The sequence below is a fragment of the Leucoraja erinacea genome, chromosome 6 (assembly GCF_028641065.1).
Source record: "Leucoraja erinacea ecotype New England chromosome 6, Leri_hhj_1, whole genome shotgun sequence".
Lineage (NCBI taxonomy): Eukaryota > Metazoa > Chordata > Chondrichthyes > Rajiformes > Rajidae > Leucoraja > Leucoraja erinaceus.
In genome coordinates, this window is record NC_073382.1 from 58,867,792 (window position 1) to 58,888,054 (window position 20,263).

The 20,263-nt window shown below is 39.2% G+C and overlaps 1 protein-coding gene across 1 annotated transcript in view; it reads left to right on the forward strand.

Annotated features, from left to right (window-relative positions):
• The window catches only part of LOC129698199 (TBC1 domain family member 8), an 88,240-nt gene that overhangs the window by 64,940 nt on the left and 3,037 nt on the right, over nt 1–20,263 (forward strand). The window contains 12 exon segments of the mRNA XM_055637160.1: nt 974–1,144; nt 1,621–1,771; nt 4,584–4,798; nt 5,324–5,377; nt 5,379–5,442; nt 9,145–9,430; nt 9,517–9,643; nt 12,619–12,717; nt 14,455–14,523; nt 16,270–16,510; nt 16,692–16,757; nt 18,467–18,556. Of these exon segments, the coding sequence (XP_055493135.1) occupies nt 974–1,144; nt 1,621–1,771; nt 4,584–4,798; nt 5,324–5,377; nt 5,379–5,442; nt 9,145–9,430; nt 9,517–9,643; nt 12,619–12,717; nt 14,455–14,523; nt 16,270–16,510; nt 16,692–16,757; nt 18,467–18,556 (1,633 nt within the window).

The window sequence follows — 20,263 nt, forward strand, 5'->3', positions numbered from 1 at the left end:
CTTGTCTACCCTGCAACTAACCTACATTTCCTGAATATTCATATGCTATTGAAAAATGACTTGAATGCCACCATCGTATATGCCTCAATCACCAACATTGCGGCACATTCCAGGCACTCACCACTCTGTGTAAATAATAACAATTCTATCAAATTTCTCCTGCACATTCCTTTCAACATTGCTCCTCTCGCCTTAAAGCTGTACCCTTTCGTATTCGATTTTTCCATCCTAGAAAAAAGATTTTGACTGATAAAACCCTATCTGTGCCTCTCGTAATTGTATATACTTCTATCGGGTCTCCCCGCAATCTCCAGCATTCCACGCATATGATCCAAGTCCGTCTAACCCAGTGGTTCCCAATGTGGGGCGTACGCCCCACAGGGGGGCAATTTGATTTTTAAGGGGGCAATTGAGCGCGACTGAGGAGGTCTGGGACCAAATTTTAGATTTTAATTTTTTTGGATTTTCCATCAGGTAAACATACGTAGTTTATGTTTCCGATGTTATTTTGAGTAAATAATTTTTTTGGGGTAAAAAAGGTCTTTATTGTATAGTTATTACATAATCACCGCGCCATCGCTCTTCATGCACGTCGCACGAAGCGCGCGAGATCATGGGAGAACCTTATTTATTGAATTAGATTTAGAAATGCGATTCAAAGAGCTTTTGCTAAGTTACCCTTATAATATCTATTTCCTCCGTTTTCTCTCAAGGGAAAGCAAGGGGGGGGGGGCATCAGGATTTTAGAGGTGATTAGGTGGGGCATGGCCAAAAAAAGGTTGGGAACCACTGGTCTAACCTCTCCCTGTGCTGCAACGTTCGTGCCATCGTTTGCGCTGCAAAATTTGTGCCATTAATGTTTCTCTGCAAGTGAACCACGACCAGTGTAGGTGTGAGATTTGAAATGGATTGTGTGAAATGAATGGTGTACTTTTATAAAAGCACAATGCTGATTGTATCCAATCTGTTTTAGATTCCCTCGGATTCTTTAGGATGTCCCAAGGAGCACTGTACAGGGAGTACAGCCATCGATTCCCTTGCTGACGATCCAAATATTAAAAAAGAACCAAGACATTCATTGAATTCAGAAGCCCTTATGGCACTTTTCCATCTGACTGAAAGTGAGGGGGCAAATGCCACTGTGGTATGTACATCAAGAGATTCAGTTCATTATTTGGTTTTGGTGTGCATCTACCTGACTCTGGAGGTTTCCTAAGATTTTTCAAATATGACTTGGCTTCTGGGAAGGTGTAACCTCAGTGAGAGTGTATTATCATCTTGTATTTATTTTAGACCAGCATATCCATGGTTTGTGCATGTAATTTATTAACATTTTGCTTGTAGGCCTTTTAAGTGCAAAATTATGAAAAAGTTGCCTTGCCACGGTTTCATTTAGCTATAGTTTAAACAGTGGTTGACGTCAGTGGATGGTAGGGGAATTATTTGATTATAATTTGCCTATATTCCAAGAGATTGCAACTGCAATATTCTGACATGTTCAGATAATTTGTGAGCAGATGCTTTCTCAACGGCAACAGAAAGGCTTTAATCTTGGTTGCACAGGTTTGCATTCCTGCCCAATTCTAATATTTCTAATTAATGGTAGATTTGTATTTTTAGGGGATGGAAGAAGTGAAAAAACAATTGTGGGATGACCATTTTGTGGAATATGGCCGGACTGTCAGTATGTTCCGTACTGAGAAGATCAGGAAACTGGTTGCAATGGGAATTCCTGAGTGTCTTCGAGGAGAACTCTGGCTCCTCTTTTCAGGTGAGCATTTGGCATGTTTTGACTAATAATTAAATGCTCTGGAAGAATCCAGCTTGACTCGGAAGTAATATTTTTTTTACCTGCCTCAAAATTGAAGGCTTATGCAAGGGATTGAGCATTAAGTTGCATTGTGGTTAATGCTGGCCGGAGGGTGAACAACTATCTTGAGTGTTCACCTTCAGGAAAAGTCCCGTGATAATTCCAAAAGCTGCAGGTGTGCTCGGCTGGAGAAGGTATCTATCCATCAACCTCAGAGTAAATAGGTATTTATCTCACTCCTTCGAAGACGTAATGTGCTGTGTATTGAAAGGAAACTGTGGATCCACTTTACTGTCGGGGAGCAATTGATCAGGTGCCTCATCAATATTTTGTGGAAAATTAAAGTCTTGAATAAAATAAATCTCTCTCCTCTCACCTCAAGTCTATACCCTCAAGGTTGAGAATCCTTTCACCTGAGAAATGACTGTAAGCATTAATATTATTCATACCCTCGTGTTTTTGTATACTTCAATAAGGTCACACTCTACACTCCAAAGAAAGCAGTTCAAGCCAATCCAGCCTTTCCATATAACTCAAGACTCTATGCCCCTGTAATATCCTGGTGAAGTCTTCTGCCTTTAATTAAGCCTTAAATTCTGCCGCCATCAATCTTGGTTACCTTCTCAAAAAAACTTGATCAAATTAGTGAGATGATTTTTGCTGTATAAAGTCATGTTCTTTCAAAATATGCTCTTAGCATTTTCTCCAATAATTTCCCTACAGCTGATCTATGATGCATCAGCCCGTTGCCATCTGGCTTATCCCACTGCCCTTAATGAAGACTGATGAAGGCTTTTAGGGTACTGGCCTTCATCAGTCAGGGAAATTAGTATAGAAGATGAGACATTACGTTACAGTTGTACAAGATGTCGGTGAGGCCACACGAGTAATGTGTTTAGTTTTAGTTATCTTGCCATAGGAAAGGTGCCATTATGCTGGAAAGAGTGCAGGGAAGATTTCAACATTTTTTTGAATGAATAAGTTTATTGGCCAAGTATTCACATACAAGGATTTGAGCACCTGAGCTATAAGGAGAGATTGGGCAGACTTGGATTTTATTGTTCAGAGAGCAGGAGACTGAGGAATGTCATTTACAAGTGCATAGATAGGGTGAATGCACAGTCCTTTTCCCCAGGGTAGGTGAATCAACAACTGGAGGACATAGATTTAAGGTGAGAGGCAAAAGATTGAAAAGGAACCTGTGAAGCAACTTTTTCTACACAGAGGGTGGGAGTATATGGAATGAATTGCCAGAGCAAGGAGTTGAGGCAAGCCAAGAACAACATTTAAAAGCCATTTGGACATGTGGATATGAAAGGTTTAGAGGGATGATGGCCAATGGGACTAATTTAGATGAGGCGCCTGGGTTGGCAGGGAAAGTTGGGCCGATGGGCCTGTATGATTTCCGTGCTGCATGATAGCTATCTTTCAGTCTTCTGGCACCTCATCTATGGTTAATGAAGATGCAAAAATCTGTTGGATCCCCAACTGTCTCTTCTTTACCTCACATAACAATATTGGATTGATCTCACCTGGGCCAGGGAAATTTCAATCCTTTTTGAACCTATAACATCCAACATATCCCCCTTTTTATTACTGACAATACTTTAATTCTACAAAATGCACTCTTGTGTCTCTGTCAGTTTCACCGATCAATCTGATTACACCTGCTTAATTTGGAAGTTTTGTGAAATCATAATTGCCTGCTTTGGTACTTTTTTTGTCTAAGCTTTTAATCTTGTGTGCCAGGTTCACATTAAATTGTGCAATTTCTTAGAATTTCTTACCACACCACACAATCATAAGAGATCCAGACCCCATTCGATGCTTTTAATGAAATTACCAATTTAGCTCTTGTACATCATACCCTAAAACAGGAAACCAAAAATACTGGTGTTTTTGGTGCTTTATTTACAGCCTTTCACTTTTGCAAAGTATTGGACTACATTCATTTAACATTCACACTCATTAGCATGTTTGTATTTGAGTCTTTACCTTGTTTTTATTCCCCAAAACAATACTCTGTATTTGAATCTCTGTTAAATTGAATCTTTCAGTTGATCTGTTTTTCATACTAAACTGTCGGCATTCCTCTCCAATGGATCTTCACTGTATAACACGTATGCTTTTCACACTATGGAGATGTGTATGACAATTTCCTAACATTGATCTGACGACCTGTTGATCAACCTTTCTGTACCAATCCTTTCTGTATTATGCTGAAGCTTGCTGCTATTACAATGATGCTTTTACCTGAGATTTCATTGTTAAAGTAGAACATTATAAGTGCATTACTGCTGTGTTTGCCATCGCTCCCATTTGTATCAATTATTTAAACCACTCTCCCTTCCTATAACAAGGAGAATAATGCTTTTGTCCAAGTCAGATTGAAAGTATGATCTTGAAAAATGCCTTTGATTCGAAGTAAAAATAATCTCCAATTATAATTACATAGATTTTTATTCTGATTTAATTTATTTATTTCAACCTGGAAATTGCTGTAATTAACTCATTTCCAAGCAAACTAAATGACTTGGTGCGTTTGTTGAATTAATTTCGAAATTATCCAATATTGTCAGCATGTCCATCTATTTTGCTTGACTTCCATTTTAAAGCATGCAAGCTCATTATATAAAATCCATGCAATTTGTGCCAGGCTTTCACCTAGATTATGTAGATAAACATTATTTCTTTAGATTTGTTCATGTGCAATGTAACTAGTAAAGTCTAAAATTTTCTATGTGTAAATATAATGTTGAACTTTTGTCCACAGATGCTGCGACTGATTTAGCTACACATCCTGATTACTATGCCAATCTGGTGGATGAATCTATGGGCAAATGTTGCATGGCAACTGAGGAAATTGAACGTGATCTGCATCGTTCTCTGCCTGAACACCCAGCATTTCAGAGTGACGCTGGTATAGCAGCATTAAGAAGAGTACTGACAGCATACGCATACAGAAACCCCAAAATAGGTTATTGCCAGGTAGATGCAGTTCATAGATAATACATGAAAATAGTCAGAATACTATATCCCAACTATTATCTTGGGAAGTTGTTTGAAATATGATAGAAATCAACCATCCAAATGCAAAATAATTTGAAACGTTTTCAATACAGAAACTCAATCTTTAAAAAAATTTAAAAAAAATGAATTACAACTTCAGCAAATTACTTCAAACTTCTTTAACACTTGTGTCTTCAAGATGGGTCTTGTTTCGTTTTAGATAAAATTATGATTAATAAGACATCAAATTACTCGGCATATTGTAATGTGTGTGTAAAGCGAGCATAGGATTTTCGCTAAGCATAGCTGTTTAAGATGTAATATCTGGAGAAAAGCTGTGTTTAGCGCTGAAGTGCTAAACACAGCTTGGTTTAGCACAGCTGCTTAATTTTGCTGAATGTTTAATATCTTTAGAAGAAATGCCTCACAATTTGTCATTTTATACTTGTCTATCAGATCACATCTATGCCTCTAAACTCCATTTTCTTTTACCTTTACCCACAGTCTATGAATATTCTGACCTCTGTCCTATTACTATATGCCAAGGAAGAAGAAGCCTTTTTGGCTACTGGTAGCTGTCTGTGAGAGAATGCTCCCAGATTACTTCAACCGTAGAGTTATTGGTAAATCTTTGTTTCTCAAAGATCAACTTCAAATATGAGAACATTATTCAAATGTCTATTATTGTCTTTTGGACTTGTGGACAAATGCAGGCCACAATTGTGTTTGCCCAAAGGTACTAAATGGTTAAAATTCCTATTTACTTGTGATGAGGAGAGATTTGTGGGGACAGTCTTTTATTTTAAATAGTTTACAGTAACATTCGTATTGGTCCCAGGACAAAAATTTGAATGGATATTTGGATTTACTTGTGGAGCATTGAGGATTGAATTAGTAGAACTGTAAATTAGGTTAAAATATCATGTGACTCCAGAACGCTGGGAATGACGTGGACAGAAGAAATAGCAGAAAATGGAGTCTTGAGCAAAACACAATGTTGGAAAAACTCAGCGGGTCAGACAGTATCTAGGGAAGGAGCGGACAGGTGATGTTTCCACCAGTCCATTCCATCCATAGATGCCGCCTGACCTGCTGAGTTCCTTCAGCACTTTATGTTTTGCTTAAGTTGGGAATCACAATGATTTGATAAGCTTGATTTGCCAAATCATGATGAATCTGGCCAGCCTGCTCATGGTTTTTATTGCTGTGGCAGACTGAAGAAGCTTGAGTCTCCACACCTGACAATGCGGAGTGGCCTCAATGTTGTGTGGCTCAGACTGCATGTGTATAGCCCTGCCCCCAGTGTGTGTTGGCTGTAAAATGCCTTCAAAATGTCTCCAATGGTAGAGAAATGGTAAAACTATTTAATTCATTTTGAAAATTAAAATTAAATATTGTAAAACATGAACAAATAATTAAAAGCAATAAACTAAATTAAGTATAGATCCTTCTTTCTGCAGGATCTGGGTTCTGATTCCTACCTTTGTTCTTCCTGTATACCGCTGAGGGCCAGATGTGAACTGCATCGGGATTCTCTTCAGCAGGTCACTGGTCTGCTGCATAACTTGACAGAATGGGCGGTTTAGGATTAGATTTGATATTGTCACATATGCCGAGGTACAGTGAAAAGCTTTGTTTTGCGTGCTATCCCAACAGATCAGATGCACCCTACGCAAATACAATCTAATCAAGCTCAATACAATAAATGGAGCAAAAAGGAAGATACAGTGTGCAGAATATAGTTTTCAGCATTGTAGCACATCAGTTCCATAGACAAGGTCCAATGTCCACAATGAGTTAGAGGTGAATTGCTCAGTACCTTAGCTTGTGGAAGGACCATTAGGAAGCTTAATGACAGAGGGGAAATAAGCTATTCCTGAGTATGGTGGTGAGAGCCATCAAGCTTCTGTACCTTCTGCTAGATGGAAGCAGGGAAAAGGAGGAATGACCACGACGGGACAAGTTTTTGATTATGTTGGCTACCTTTCTGACGCAGCATGAAGTGTAGATGGAATCAATGATGGGGAGTCTGGTCTGTGTGATGGACTGGACTACTCTGCAATAACAACAATTTATTGTGGTCTTAAGTGAGTTGATGAGTGAGCACCTGATCTCCAGGATGTCTTGGACTTTCACTTTGCCTGCGCTTGCTTGAAAGTCCAAGACTGCCTATGGTACAAATGGCTGATAGCTGGTAATTTCCCTTTTGAAACCTCCTGCTGTCAAACATACATGTGCAGGTAGAGTGAAAGTCCAGGATGTCCTGGAGATCAGGTGCTCACTTATCTGAGTTTAGCAGAATGAGGGGGGACCTCATTGAAACGTATATAATAGTGAAAGGCTTGGGATAGTATGGATGTGGAGAGGATGTTTCCACTATTGGGAGAGTCTAGGACTAGAGGTCACAGCCTCAGAATTAAAGGACATTCTTTTAGGAAGAAGATGAGGAGGAATTTCTTTACTTAGAGGGTGGTGACTCTGTGGAATTCTTTGCCACAGAAGGCTGTGGAGGCCAAGTCAGTGGATATATTTGAGGCAGAGATAGATTTATTGATTAGTACGGGTGTCCGAGGTTATGGGGAGGAGGCAGCAGGGTGGGGTTAGGAGGGAGAGATAGATCAGCCATGATTGAATGGTAGAGTAGACTCGATGGGCTGAATGGCCTAATTCTGCTCCTATCACATGATCTTATGATCTGACTGCCTGTTTCATCAAGTTGTGTCACAGACTAACGGCTTGAAGAGCAGTTCAGATCTGGCCCTCAGTTGTACACAGGAATCCTACAATCCAACCTACAATGACCCTGCTGAAAGAAAGTTTCTTATTTTAGCTGCTTGTTTTGTCACTCTTTTATTGTATTTAAATTGGACTATTGCAAGTCATGTCTTGTTAAAGATTGTACTGCATTTGACAAAATGAAATAACACCTTATTTGTAAATAAAAACACATTAATTTCCAAATGTGGCTAGGTGGTCAAATCCATTGAAATAAGGTCAATCCATGACTAAACAATTTTTACCCTTGTGCATGCTACTGAGCAATATTTCACATTATAAATTGCCATTTTTGCATGTATACTAGATAATTGCACCACCTTCTTAGTGAGACCTACCTTATCTGACTGCTTACAGAGAAATCTCTGTTCTGCCAACTATCTTTTCTGAATTCCCAATTAATTTGCTTTTGTACTCTAGCTAAACTATTACTTAAATCTGAGGGCAAAATCCAATCTTAAAACGATAATTAAATTGTGACTGCAGACTCTAGTTATCTCAGACCTTGTAACCCTCTTCACCGTTAAAGATGCTCATCAATTTTCAGTGATGTATCTGAGCCTACCAAAATTCATTCCTCTATCATGATACTTTTTATCTTAATGTAACAATTGATATTGTATAGGAAAGAACTGCAGATGCTGGTTTAAATCGAAGGTAGACACAAAGTGCTGGAGTAACTCAACGGGACAGGCAGCATCTCTGGAGAGAAGGAATTGGTGACGTTTCGGGTCGAGGCCCTTCAGACCAATTGATATTGTGTTATTTAAATACAGAATTTTTCACTCGTATCGAGCTTTCAACTTTGTTCAATGAGTAGGAGTTTCTTAAGGATTGTTTAATACAGGAAATTTAATTTTATAATCTTGAACCATTGATGAACACTATATAGCTATTGGTAGAACCTTACATGGAGCAAACATGGACACTTATCCAGCCCATTGCTGGATATAATCTTGTACTACTGCAGACTAATAGCACTTTGTAGAATTTACATGCAGCATACATGGACTTATACCAGCCCATTGTGGTGACCCACTATTAGCATAAGGACACCAAAGGGTCTTGCATCAGCCACTATCAAAATTTTAAAAAACAAAATCAAAACCCTGTCAGAGCTGCAAAATCTCCTCAAGGTTGGCATTCCTGGAAGAGAAATTATTTTTGTATTTTTTGAGAAGCTTTGGTGGATGTAGTTGTTGATGAACTGACAGTTGAACTGTTACACGGTGAGGAGTTAAGTGTTCAAGCCTCTTTCTTTCTTCTTGCTAGTTATCTATGAAATAGCACTAATCTCCCTCTGGTGCCTGGCATCCAAAAATATAGATCTAAATTCTTGTTATCATTTGTTATGATGCGGCATATGGTCTGCTGATTGAAATTAATGACTCACAGTGGTGATTCATGATGCCTTTGAAATTAATATGTTGTAAAACATAATTTCAAGTCCATTGGTCCTTTTGTTACTCAATTTCTAAATGTAAATAGTTTATTTTTCAGCCGCGTTTTACTGCTTTGTTGCTGACCTAGAATCGCGCTGTCTTTTCCAGGTGCACAGGTTGATCAAGCTGTATTTGAAGAACTCATCAAAGAGCATTTACCGGAACTAGCTGAACATGTGACAGCCTTGTCTGGCTTGGCCTCCATTTCCCTCTCCTGGTTCCTCACACTGTTTCTCAGTATCATACCCCTGGACAGTTCACTCAATGTTGTTGACTGCTTCTTCTATGATGGAATTAAGGTGATCTTCCAGGTGGGCTTGGCTATTCTAGATGCCAACACTCAGCAGTTGTGTCGTTGTGAAGATGATGGACAAGCCTTGATAATCCTCAGCAGGTTTGGTGCACATGTTCTTAAAATTACAACACACTATTACAAATTAACTTCAAAAAATTAATCGGTATATTGAATTATTCTTGCAGGTTTCTTGATCATATCACAAATGCAGAGAGTCCTTTGTCTCAAATTGCTCAACAACATTTATCAAATGAAGATAAAGAGCATGTTCAGCAAATGGAAATAACAGATCTCATAAGGGATTCGTATGAGGTGAGTTGTTTTATAGTTATTGTGTCAGAGTATTTAATGCACCAAGGTGATGATTAGAGGACAAATGGCAGAACTGCTTGCTGCCAGCTGGCCAAGTGCTGTATTCCCATGCCTCTTGTATTTAATAATTAGTGGAGAGTGTGGTACAGGGAATGGATAATACTCAAGGTAAAACAATATTTATTCACGTCTGTAGCAGTATTGCTCGTAGCATATCTTCTGCACTAAACAAGGTAATGTTGGGGAATGGAGCCCTCCCTGTTTTAAGAATCTTAACAGTTATCACCTAGAAAATTAGATATGAGGTATTCGCATGCAAAGTAAACATTCCTGAATGTTGGAATAACTTAGTGGGTCAGGCAGTATTTCTAGAGAACATGGATTGGCGACGTTTCGGGTAGGGACACTTCATAAAATGTCCCTGGATTCTACGTGCCCCAACATGCTGAAGGTTCGATGTAAAAAAGACATTTTGCACCAGCTTGCACTACCAATTTTCCATAAAGACTGTCCTCTGGTCTTTTAAGTCAGTTTGCCAATTAACAGCAACCAGTGTCTGAACTTGGGATTCCCCTCGTAGTTTCCCCAATGGACAGCCAACACATTTTACTCTTACCACACATGTTCCAGATGTGAGAGGCTGCAATGTGGCATCCAGCTTGTTAGGTTGGTTTCACAATCATGTAAATGTGTTTACTTGCAATTAATTAAAGCGTGGATATACAATATTGTCATCAGAGTGCTAATGATGTTTCATGGTAACAGCTGGATGTACTGTGATGGAATAATAATACAAGCATATGGCAGTATGTGCTGATAGTTTATAAAGTGGACATACTGCAGCAGATAGGTAGCATAAATTTGATTTGCGATGTTATCATTAGCTTGCCACGGTGGTGATTGGGTCACTATGTATATTCTTTTAGAGTTGATATTGTTTTTATATACTTTTATGTATTTCACAACTGTCTGAATGCAAACATCAAACTCTGTTTGGAAGCTGTTTATTTGAATGCTAGTTAAATGCATTGAAGAGATGTAAAACACTAAGACCAAGGAATAATATATTTACTCTTAGCAGTTCCAAGAGTTTTGTGTGGACATTTATGCCCACCTTTGACTAGCAATAAGGGCAATCTTGTATCAGCTGATGATGTACAATATTCTTCCTAACCTCAGTGTTTAGCTGCAGTGAAACTTGGGGGATTCTACTAATTTTGTATTTTGTTTTTACTGTGTTTTGGTTAAATTTTATTAATTATTCTCATCGTTCTATAAATATTATTGGTATGAAAACAGCAGCTGAGCGCTAAAATTGCATTCTCCTGTGCCTCAATATTCGGTGGTATTTTCCTGATATTTATTTTGACTTCAGTTAATTCAATTGGTAGCTTGCAAACCTCGATAAATGCAGACTACAAATATTTGACTTCTCCAGTTTTTCGTTTGTAACTTTTGCTAACTTGACACTTAGCTGCACCCGCCAGAGTGTGGTCCTGACATCCCATCAACCTCATTGGAGACCTTTGAACTATCTTTAATGGGACGCCATCCTGCATTAACTGTTGTTCCCTTTATCTGGACCGCTTGATTGTAGTCATGTATAGTCTTGTCTTTGACTGGATAGCAAGCAACAAAAAGCTTTTCATTCAATTTTGGTACATGTGACAATAATAAACTAAACTAAACTGAATTAAATCTCAGTCATGTATAATGTCATCAATATCTTTGATTGTTCTTTGGGATTTTGGATGTCTTGCTTCCACTCCCGATCTGAATTAATTGGTGAGGCCTGTGTGGGGTTTGCAAACTTGTCTACAGATGGAGTAGGAGGAATCTGACTGCTTGGGTGGGTGCATAGCCCGGAGTGGGTGCACTGCTTCTGTAGTTGGCTTCCATGCTTTTCCAATGCATGGATCCAATGTTCTTGGTGTCATCCTGATGCCCCTTCACTCTGTCGGTGTCCCCGAGTCAGTGGAGATGGTGCCATTTTTTGGAGGAGGTTTTGAGAATATTCTTGTTCTTGTTTTTCCTCTATCCATCTAATAATCTTTTGCAATGACAGAGCTTAGAGTTTAAATTACACCTTGGTGCTGGGGAGGATGCTGTGAGAGGATGCTGATATTGGTTTATCTATCTTTGCTGTGGATTTGACAATAGACAATAGGTGCAAGAGTAGGCCATTCGGCCCTTCGAGCCAGCACAGCCATTCAATGTGATCATGGCTGATCATCCACAATCAGTACCCCGTTCCTACCTTCTCCCCATATATTTAAGAGCCCTATCTAGCTCTCTCTTGAAAGTATACAGAGAACCGGCCTCCACAGCCCTCTGAGCCAGAGAATTCCATAGATTCACAACGCTCTGTGTAAAAAAGTGTTTCCTCGTCTCCGTTCTAAATGGCTTGCCCCTTATTCTTAAACTGTGGCCCCTGGTTCTGGACTCCCCCAACATCGGGAACATGTTTTCTGCCTCTAGCGTGTCTAAAACCTTAATCTTGTATGTTTCAATAAGATCCCCTCTCAAATTCTTCTAAATTCCAGAGTATACAAGCCCAGCCACTCCATTCTCTCAGCATATGACAGTCCCGCCATCCTGGGAATTAACCTTGTAAACCCACGCTGCACTCCCTCAATAGCAAGAATGTCCTTCCTCAAATTAGGGGATCAAAACTGCACACAATACTCCAGGTGTGGTCTCACTAGGGCCCTGTACAACTGCAGAAGGACATCTTTGCTCCTATATTCAACTCCTCTGGTTATGAAGGCCATCATGCCATTTGCTTTCTTCACTGCCTGCTGTACCTGCATGCTTTCATTGAACGATGAACAAGGACCCCGTTGTACTTCCCCTTTTCTCAACTTGACACCATTTAGATTTGCAGACAGTACTGCTGGTATCTCTCCAGTGCCTTTGTGATTCACCATGTTATACCACATATTGTCATTTTCAATTTGTTTTTATTAAATATTCAGAAATTTGGAGATATTCATGTGGGGCAAATTGAACAAATGCGCTGCAAACACAGAATAAGAGTTTTGCAGAATTTGGAGGACACCACAAAAGAAAATGTGGTAAGTTTTCATTATCATTGCCATTTAACGCGAGGGGGGATTTATTTTTAAGGATTGCATCTGTGACAACTCTTTCATATCATTTGTACAAATCATTCTAAAGTACAATTTCCATACTGTGAAGTAATTTGTAACTAACATCAAAAATTGCATTGGTTTGCAATTCATCTCAGATTTTGATTAAATTATCATGTTTTATCTAATTTTGAGTAGAATTAATTTGCTTCAGAGAAATCTTGCATGTCAGAAGGGTCGGTTAAACATGAAGTAAAATGTCAACAGAAATTAGAAATCTATTTGTTCAAAGGCCATTTCTACATAATTTTATTGATATAATGGGGAATCATTTGAATTTGATAGTATTGTGCATCTCACTGATTGTTAATTGCAGTGCAGCACATAATGCCAAATGTTTGTCACTTTCAAACTTATTCAAAACTACAGAAGCCAGCAATGGTTCTTTTAGTTAGATGGAAAATTGGCTTTGTGGAAGGAACCAGATGGTGATGGTGGAAGGTTGCATTTAGGCCTGGAGGCCTGTGTCTAGTGGTGTGTCTCAGGGTTCTTTGTTGTGCCCATAGCTGTTTGTCATCTACATCAATGGTTTAGATGAGATTGTACATGGCATGATTAGCAGGCTTGCAGATGACATTAACATGGGTGGTATTGTAGATAGTGAAGATAGTTATCAAAAATTGCAGCAGGATCTTGATCGGGTGGCCAGGTGGCCTGAGGAATGATTAATGGAATTTAATCCAGAGAAATGTGCCGTGTTGCATTTTGGGAAGACAAACATGGACATGAGGGCCTGAACTATAGGGACAGGTTAAGCAGGCAAGAACTCTTCCTTGGAGCGCAGGAGGATGAGGGGTGATCGTATAGAGGTGTCCAAAATCATGAAAGGAATAGATCAGATAGTCTCTTGCCCAGTTTACAGTGAGGGGAGGGGGGGGGGGGGATAGATTTAATAGGAACCTGAGGAACAACGTTTTCACACACAGGGTGGTGGGAGAATGGAATGAGCTGCCGGAAGAGGTAGTTGAGGCAGGTAGTATTGCAGCGTTTAAGAAACATTTGAACAGGTACATGGGTAGGACAAGTTTAGAGGGGATATGGGCCAATCGTAGGCAGGTGTGAATAGTGTGGATGGGACATGTTTGGCCGAAGGGGGCAAGTTGGGCCGAAGGGACTGTTTCCAAACTATATGACGCTATGACTATAACTCATAATTATTAATATTGACAATATTAATCCTGAATATAGAAATTACTTAAAACATTTGCAGGTTTGGCAGCAAGCTTTTTTTTGTCATTCACCTCTCAAGTGTATTACTGATATAAAGTCAAAGATGACACAGAACATTGAAATGCACAATTATCATAAGGAACTCTGATCATTCTGATAATTGGGATGCTAGATATGTGAAGTATTAATGGGATCAAGGAGAACTGCTAATATATGGGCAAAATGACTTATTGGCAGCAGGAATTTGAAGTGAAAGAAGTTAGTGAATTGGAGAAGTGTCACGTGTGCAGGAATTAAAGTTTTTTGTTAGTTATAAGTCTCCTTTTATTGTTCAGGCAGATCGGGGCTTCATGTATGGGCACCTAAAACAGTTGGAGTGATTGAAACTTTTGAATTCTGCTCTCCTAAAATGTAATTAATTTTTCAAGCTATTAGTTTTGCAGCTAAAGGCAGGCCCAGAGAGTTTTAATATTAATATATATTACTTTGTAGCTCAGAGTTGTGGCGCCAGATGTTTCATTTAGTACTGAAGATCTTGGAGAACTCTATGATCTATTTAAGGTGAGTTCGTTAATGCATACTCTAATTTTGTATTTGTGGTAATTTTTCTATCTTTTAAAATTATAACGTTTGAGGCAAAGTAATTATTATTTTTTAGAAATATATTTAAAACATTGCTAGTGTGTAATCAATTGACTTGCAAAATAATTTAAGATCTTGCCTTTTGAACAGCACAGGGGTTAGTGTTTTTTTAAAGTTTTAGATGTGTGTGGTACTGCTGGTGCCGGATATATCTCAATCTACTGGGATTTGGTGCTGACCATGCAAGTGGGTGTGGAGTTGGCACATTCTCCCTGACACCTTGGGTTTTCGTGGATCCTCCAGTTCTCTCCCCCCCCCCAAAACTTGCACCAGGTTAGTTGTCCTGTAAACTACCCCAAGTGGGTGGCAGGGGAATCTGAAGTAGGTCATTATGTATTGACACCTTTAAATTGCAAACTGATAACAGTGTCTAATGCAATCTGGTAACAAAACCAAACAATGTTGGAAAAATGCAGCTAGCCTGGTGCAAGTTTTGCCAGCCTCGCCTCGCCAGCGACCCAGGTTCAATCCCGACCGCTGCAGCTGCCTGTGTGGAGTTTGTGCTTTTTCCATGTGACCATGTGGGTTTTCTACGGGTCTCCTGGTTCCTCCCACATCCCAAAGACGTACGGGTTTGTAAGTTTAAAAAAAAAATTAAATGACCCTAATGTATGGCGAGTGGCTGTGAAAGTGAATTTTGTATAGAACTCATGTGAACAGGTGACCAATGGTTGGCGTGGAATCAATGGGCTGAAAGTCCTGTTTCCATGCGGTATTTCTAAAGGAAACTACTGTGAAAAAAGAAACCAACCCAACATTTCCAGTCATAGGCTCTTCTGGGCCAGTTTTCACCCAGAATTATTGTCCTGTTGATCATTCCACAGATCCTCTCTGAAGGGCTCAGTTTCAAATATTTTCTAATTATATCTTGGACATTTTTATTTTGATTTTCATTTATTGCTGAATCTGGCAGTGTTACCAGGACATGAAACCAGTGTTACCATGATATTTTGTACCATCAATGTTTTTGTGACACTTTGCACCAGAACTACTTACTGGCTGGCACCTTAAAAAAAATATTTAAATAAATAAATAGGTAGATAGATAAATAAATAAATTAAAAAAGATTAAACTAAATTTTCATGTATTTAGAATTTAAAAGATAAGTTCTATTATTACAAAAAGTTACTAAAGTTTAAATGTTTTTTAATTAAACTAAGCGATCAGGCCCTTACTAATTTTCTGCTGCTTGTAAGACAATAATCTGCTATAGACAACAGCAAGGAACATATGAGTACCGGCACCTTTTGGTCTATAAAAACAGCATTGGTTACCATCCAAAAAATGTCCCAGTCCTAGATGCTTTTGTAGCCCTTGCAGGTATTTAACCTCTCAATTCCTCCTATGATGAGAATCAGTTGTGGTCCATTCACTACCCCCATTACAGGGAAAATGATTGGATTGAATTGACTGACAGATATTTGATTCCTGTGAGCAAACCAGAACAGTGATTTCACTTGGGAAACAACTGCTAAGGAGGGTGGGCAATTGAAATGTAATTGTCCGGATATGAAGATGTAAGAAAAAGGAAACTCATTGCAAAATGTCATTGGATAAAATGATGTTAAGAATGTTTTTGTCCTTTTTTTATGTGTAATTTAAAAGAATTTAAATGTAAGCACAACACTGGGAATAATATTTACCTTTTTCTTAAAAATAAATTAGAGGGAGCATCTTTTAACTTGTTACTGGGGTGGAAGCGATTCATCGACACTGCACCATGATCCCAGCCTCCCTTACCTGGAACAGTACAGGATAAATAGTCTCCAGTTCAGCTGCCTCTTCTGTCTTCTGAGTCCCTGGACCTGGGGAAGCCATACTCGTGTTCTAGCCCAGAGGATGTTTCGACTCTTAGATGAAAATGCTGATTCTCTCATTGACTTCAAAGAACTGGTCAGCTGTTTAGGTAAATGTTTTTTCATTCATGTAAACTTATTAATGTAAATGTGTATACCCTGTTTGGCTCAAATTATTCCAGGATACTTTCTGATTCCAAAATAAGCTTCAAAATAAATACTTTAAATCTACTGAATGAGTGTGGACAAAAGTGGGATTTGTTTGAATAATTGTTCTGCTTTTCCATGTAGATTTAATGTACTACGGTGATTTCAGTGAAAATCTCAAACTGTTGTACAGACTCCACATTCCACCAGGTAAAGTAATCCTTGCGTAAAGGTCAAGAATTGTGCTTAATTGAAAATGTTGACTCAATTTTGGTTAGTCAATTTCTGTTTGGGATCTGATTGTTATACTGAGCCTGTGCTGCATGAATAGCACTAATTCATAGTACTGTACCTGGGTTTTTAATTCCTTTATACCTAAAAATATTTATATATACCAGAACAAATGAATTTATAGAGATCTGTTTGAGCAGCTAGTGCTCAATTGGTTAAAACTTTTATCAAGAACACAGACTTGAGGTGGACGAATCTGATGTAACATAGAGATACTGTTCGGGGTCGGAATAAGATTTAGTATAGTAGTTCCCGTGGGATTTTCACTCCCTGGAAAATGTAACTTGTGTAATGTATTTGTGCTGGCATCTTAGCCTGTACCATTCCATTAGCTTGTCACCTCTGCCCTTGATGACCAACATGAACTTTAGTCCAATTATTTTCCATTCACAGGTTCCACAAAACTTAACTTTGTGTCCTTATCCATTCATGCAATGTATTTCCCAAACCTGTCAATTGTCCTGTTCTTATGTTGTGCTTGCTGTGAAACCCACTCCACCTCAATCGCTATCCAATTCCCACTCAACCACCAGCATTTAGGCTTTTTGCTACTTGTCTGTGCTCTGGAATTCTCTTCCTCAAATATGAACAAGTTTTCAAACTTGACCAAGCTTTGGGCACCAACCCTGCCTTTAGATTTATTTGTCCCTCTTTGTTATATGAATCATGGAGAATTCACCAAAGTAACAAAAAATAGTCCCATTGCAATTTCCTAAAGTATTCTTGTAGATGACATGGACTTCAGTTTGTGCACGAGTAGTGAGGAAGTGGCTTGGCACTGTTCCACCACTGGTGTAATTACAACTACAAACTAAACTGCCAGACAAATTAGGAATGTTGGATGCAAGAAAACAGCCACATCTTATTGATGTTAGGACATTGTGCTATATATAAATGCACTACAATATTACAACCCAAGCCAGAGCTAAAAAATGTGCTTATTATTGTAAAATCAAACAATCCTACAATAACACTGATAGAATATTGACAAATGTGCTCTATTGTTGGATGGCATAAGTATTATTTATGCAACGGGAGAAATTAAACAAGACAATTTTTACCTCTGCAATCCATTTGAATTGGTCTGGCTTGTACGAGGAAGTCTTTTTGGAGTTAAAGAAAGGTGGTTTAACAATGATGTGGCTGCTGTCTTGCATCCAACGGCCTAATTTGTCTTTCAGTTTGGCTTGTAGTTCTTTCTACACCAGTGATGAAACAGTGCCAACTCCTTGGCTACTCCAGCACATTCAAAACTGGAAAACACGAGTCCGTGTCATCTACAAGAAAATTTCAGAAAATTGTAATGAGACTTTTTAAAATTTCTTTGGTAAATTCACCATGGTCCATAATGAAGGGGCAAAAATAAATCCATGGAAATGAATGATGCTGGGTATTATCCATGGATTCTACAATACCATCTACTCAAGAAGGAGGTGGTTAAAAGTCAAAGCAAGGTTTTCAACTTGCAAAAATCTCTCGGCACAATCTCTCTGAGCGAGAGTCCGCTTGATGAAAACTTGCATCAACAGCTTGGGTTTTCAACAGATTTGTTTCTAGTTTATTAAGGTGTTACATTCTGTTTGCAGTTTTTTTTGCCTGATCATTGAAACGTAGTCTCAATTTTCCAGCTTGCAGTGATGATGAGGCAACCAGCTTTTCTCCTCTGAGAACAACCTTCATTTCAAGTATTCAATCGGATTACCTTCGAAAACCAAATAGCAAGTATACATTTATTCCTAAAATTTCTGTGGTATCTCAACAATGAATTACGCAAGCTCGGCTGTGGTGAAGGAACACACAATTACAATCATACTTTATTAACATGTATGTTTTGCAACATACAAGGAATTTCATTTGCCAAGTCAGTCATACGAATAAAAGCAACAAAACACATTTTAACATAAACATCCACCACAGTGACTCCTCCGCATTCCTCACTGTGATGGAAGGGGAAAAAAGTTCAAATCTCTTCCCTTCATTGTTCTCCCACGGTCGGGGGGCCTCGAAGCCTCCGTTGACGGGACAATCTTGACTTTCTCTTCATCGGGGCGATCAGCTCCTGCATCGGGGGGGATCTCAGCTCCCCCGCGCCAGTGATCAAACCCATCGGGCTGGTCGAACCTCTGCATCATTGGAACTCCCGACATCCTCTGTCTCTCCTGAGACTGCGAGTCACAATGGTAAAGTCTGCAGGCCGTGGTTGGAGCGATCCCAGGCAAGGGATCGGCTCCAATTATAAGTCCACACCATGCGGTGGGGCTCAATGTTAGGCCAAGGAGGCCTCCAGCTCCATCGATGGTAGGCTGCAGAGCGTCCGGAGATGCGATCTGGAAAATAATCGCATCTCCAGCAAGGTAAGAAACTGAAAAAAAAAAATTCCCTGACCCCCACATAAAACAAACCGGAGAACATTTACACAAACCTTTAACACACTAAAAATTTTAAAAAGATGAAAAAGCAGACAAACTGTTGGCGGGGCTGCCAATCGTGCGGAGCCTCTGGTGGCAATATATTTCCAAGCAGGCATGGCGTACGGCTTTGAGGGGACCTTCCAAGTAGTGGTATTCTTATTCTTGTGCTACCCTTGCCCTTCCAACTGGGAAATGTTGTAGGTTTGGCTGTCCAAGAACTCATTGTGCAATACTGCAGTGCATCCTGTAGAAACAGCTGCTACTGTGATGAAGTGTGTAAGTGGGGTGCTTATCAAGTGGGCTACTATGCCCTCCGTGTATGAGTGATTATGAAGCTGCTCACTCACCAGCCACGTGGAGAGTATTTCATCAAGCTCCGAAGTGAGCCTTGTAGATAGTGGACACGTTTTGGGGAGTCGGGAGTTGATTTGCACAGAATTCCTCACCTCTGGCCAACTGTTGTGGCCATATTTGCGCACAGCTATTCCAGTTCAGTTTCCAGTCAATGGTAATACCAAGATGTTGATAATGGGGGTTTCAGTGAGGGTAATGCCATTGCATGTCAAGGGATAGCTGTTTTTTTTCTTGTTGAATATCATCATTACTTGGGACTTGTGAAGCATGCCACTTGCAACTAGTCAGTCCAGGTCTACATATTATCATTGCTCATTCAAGTTGCTAGTTTTTTGTTAGTTTAATCTTCATTTTTATAAGCTACATTTAATATTTTGTGCTAATTCCCATAAGATGCTTTCTGTTGGTTCATGAACATGTTTAAATAAACTTCCCTGTCATTCGTTATTGCCTCTTAAACTTAGTCGGGTGCATTAAATGCGACCTGCCCTTTAAATCTCAAGGTGACTTACTCCAATCATAAAAGATAAGATTATGTGATACCTGCAGAATTCGGCCCATCAAGTCTACTCCGCCATTCAATTATTGCTGATCTATCTCTCCCTCCTAACCCCATTCTGCCTTCTCACCACCTGTACTATTCAAGAATATCTATCTCGG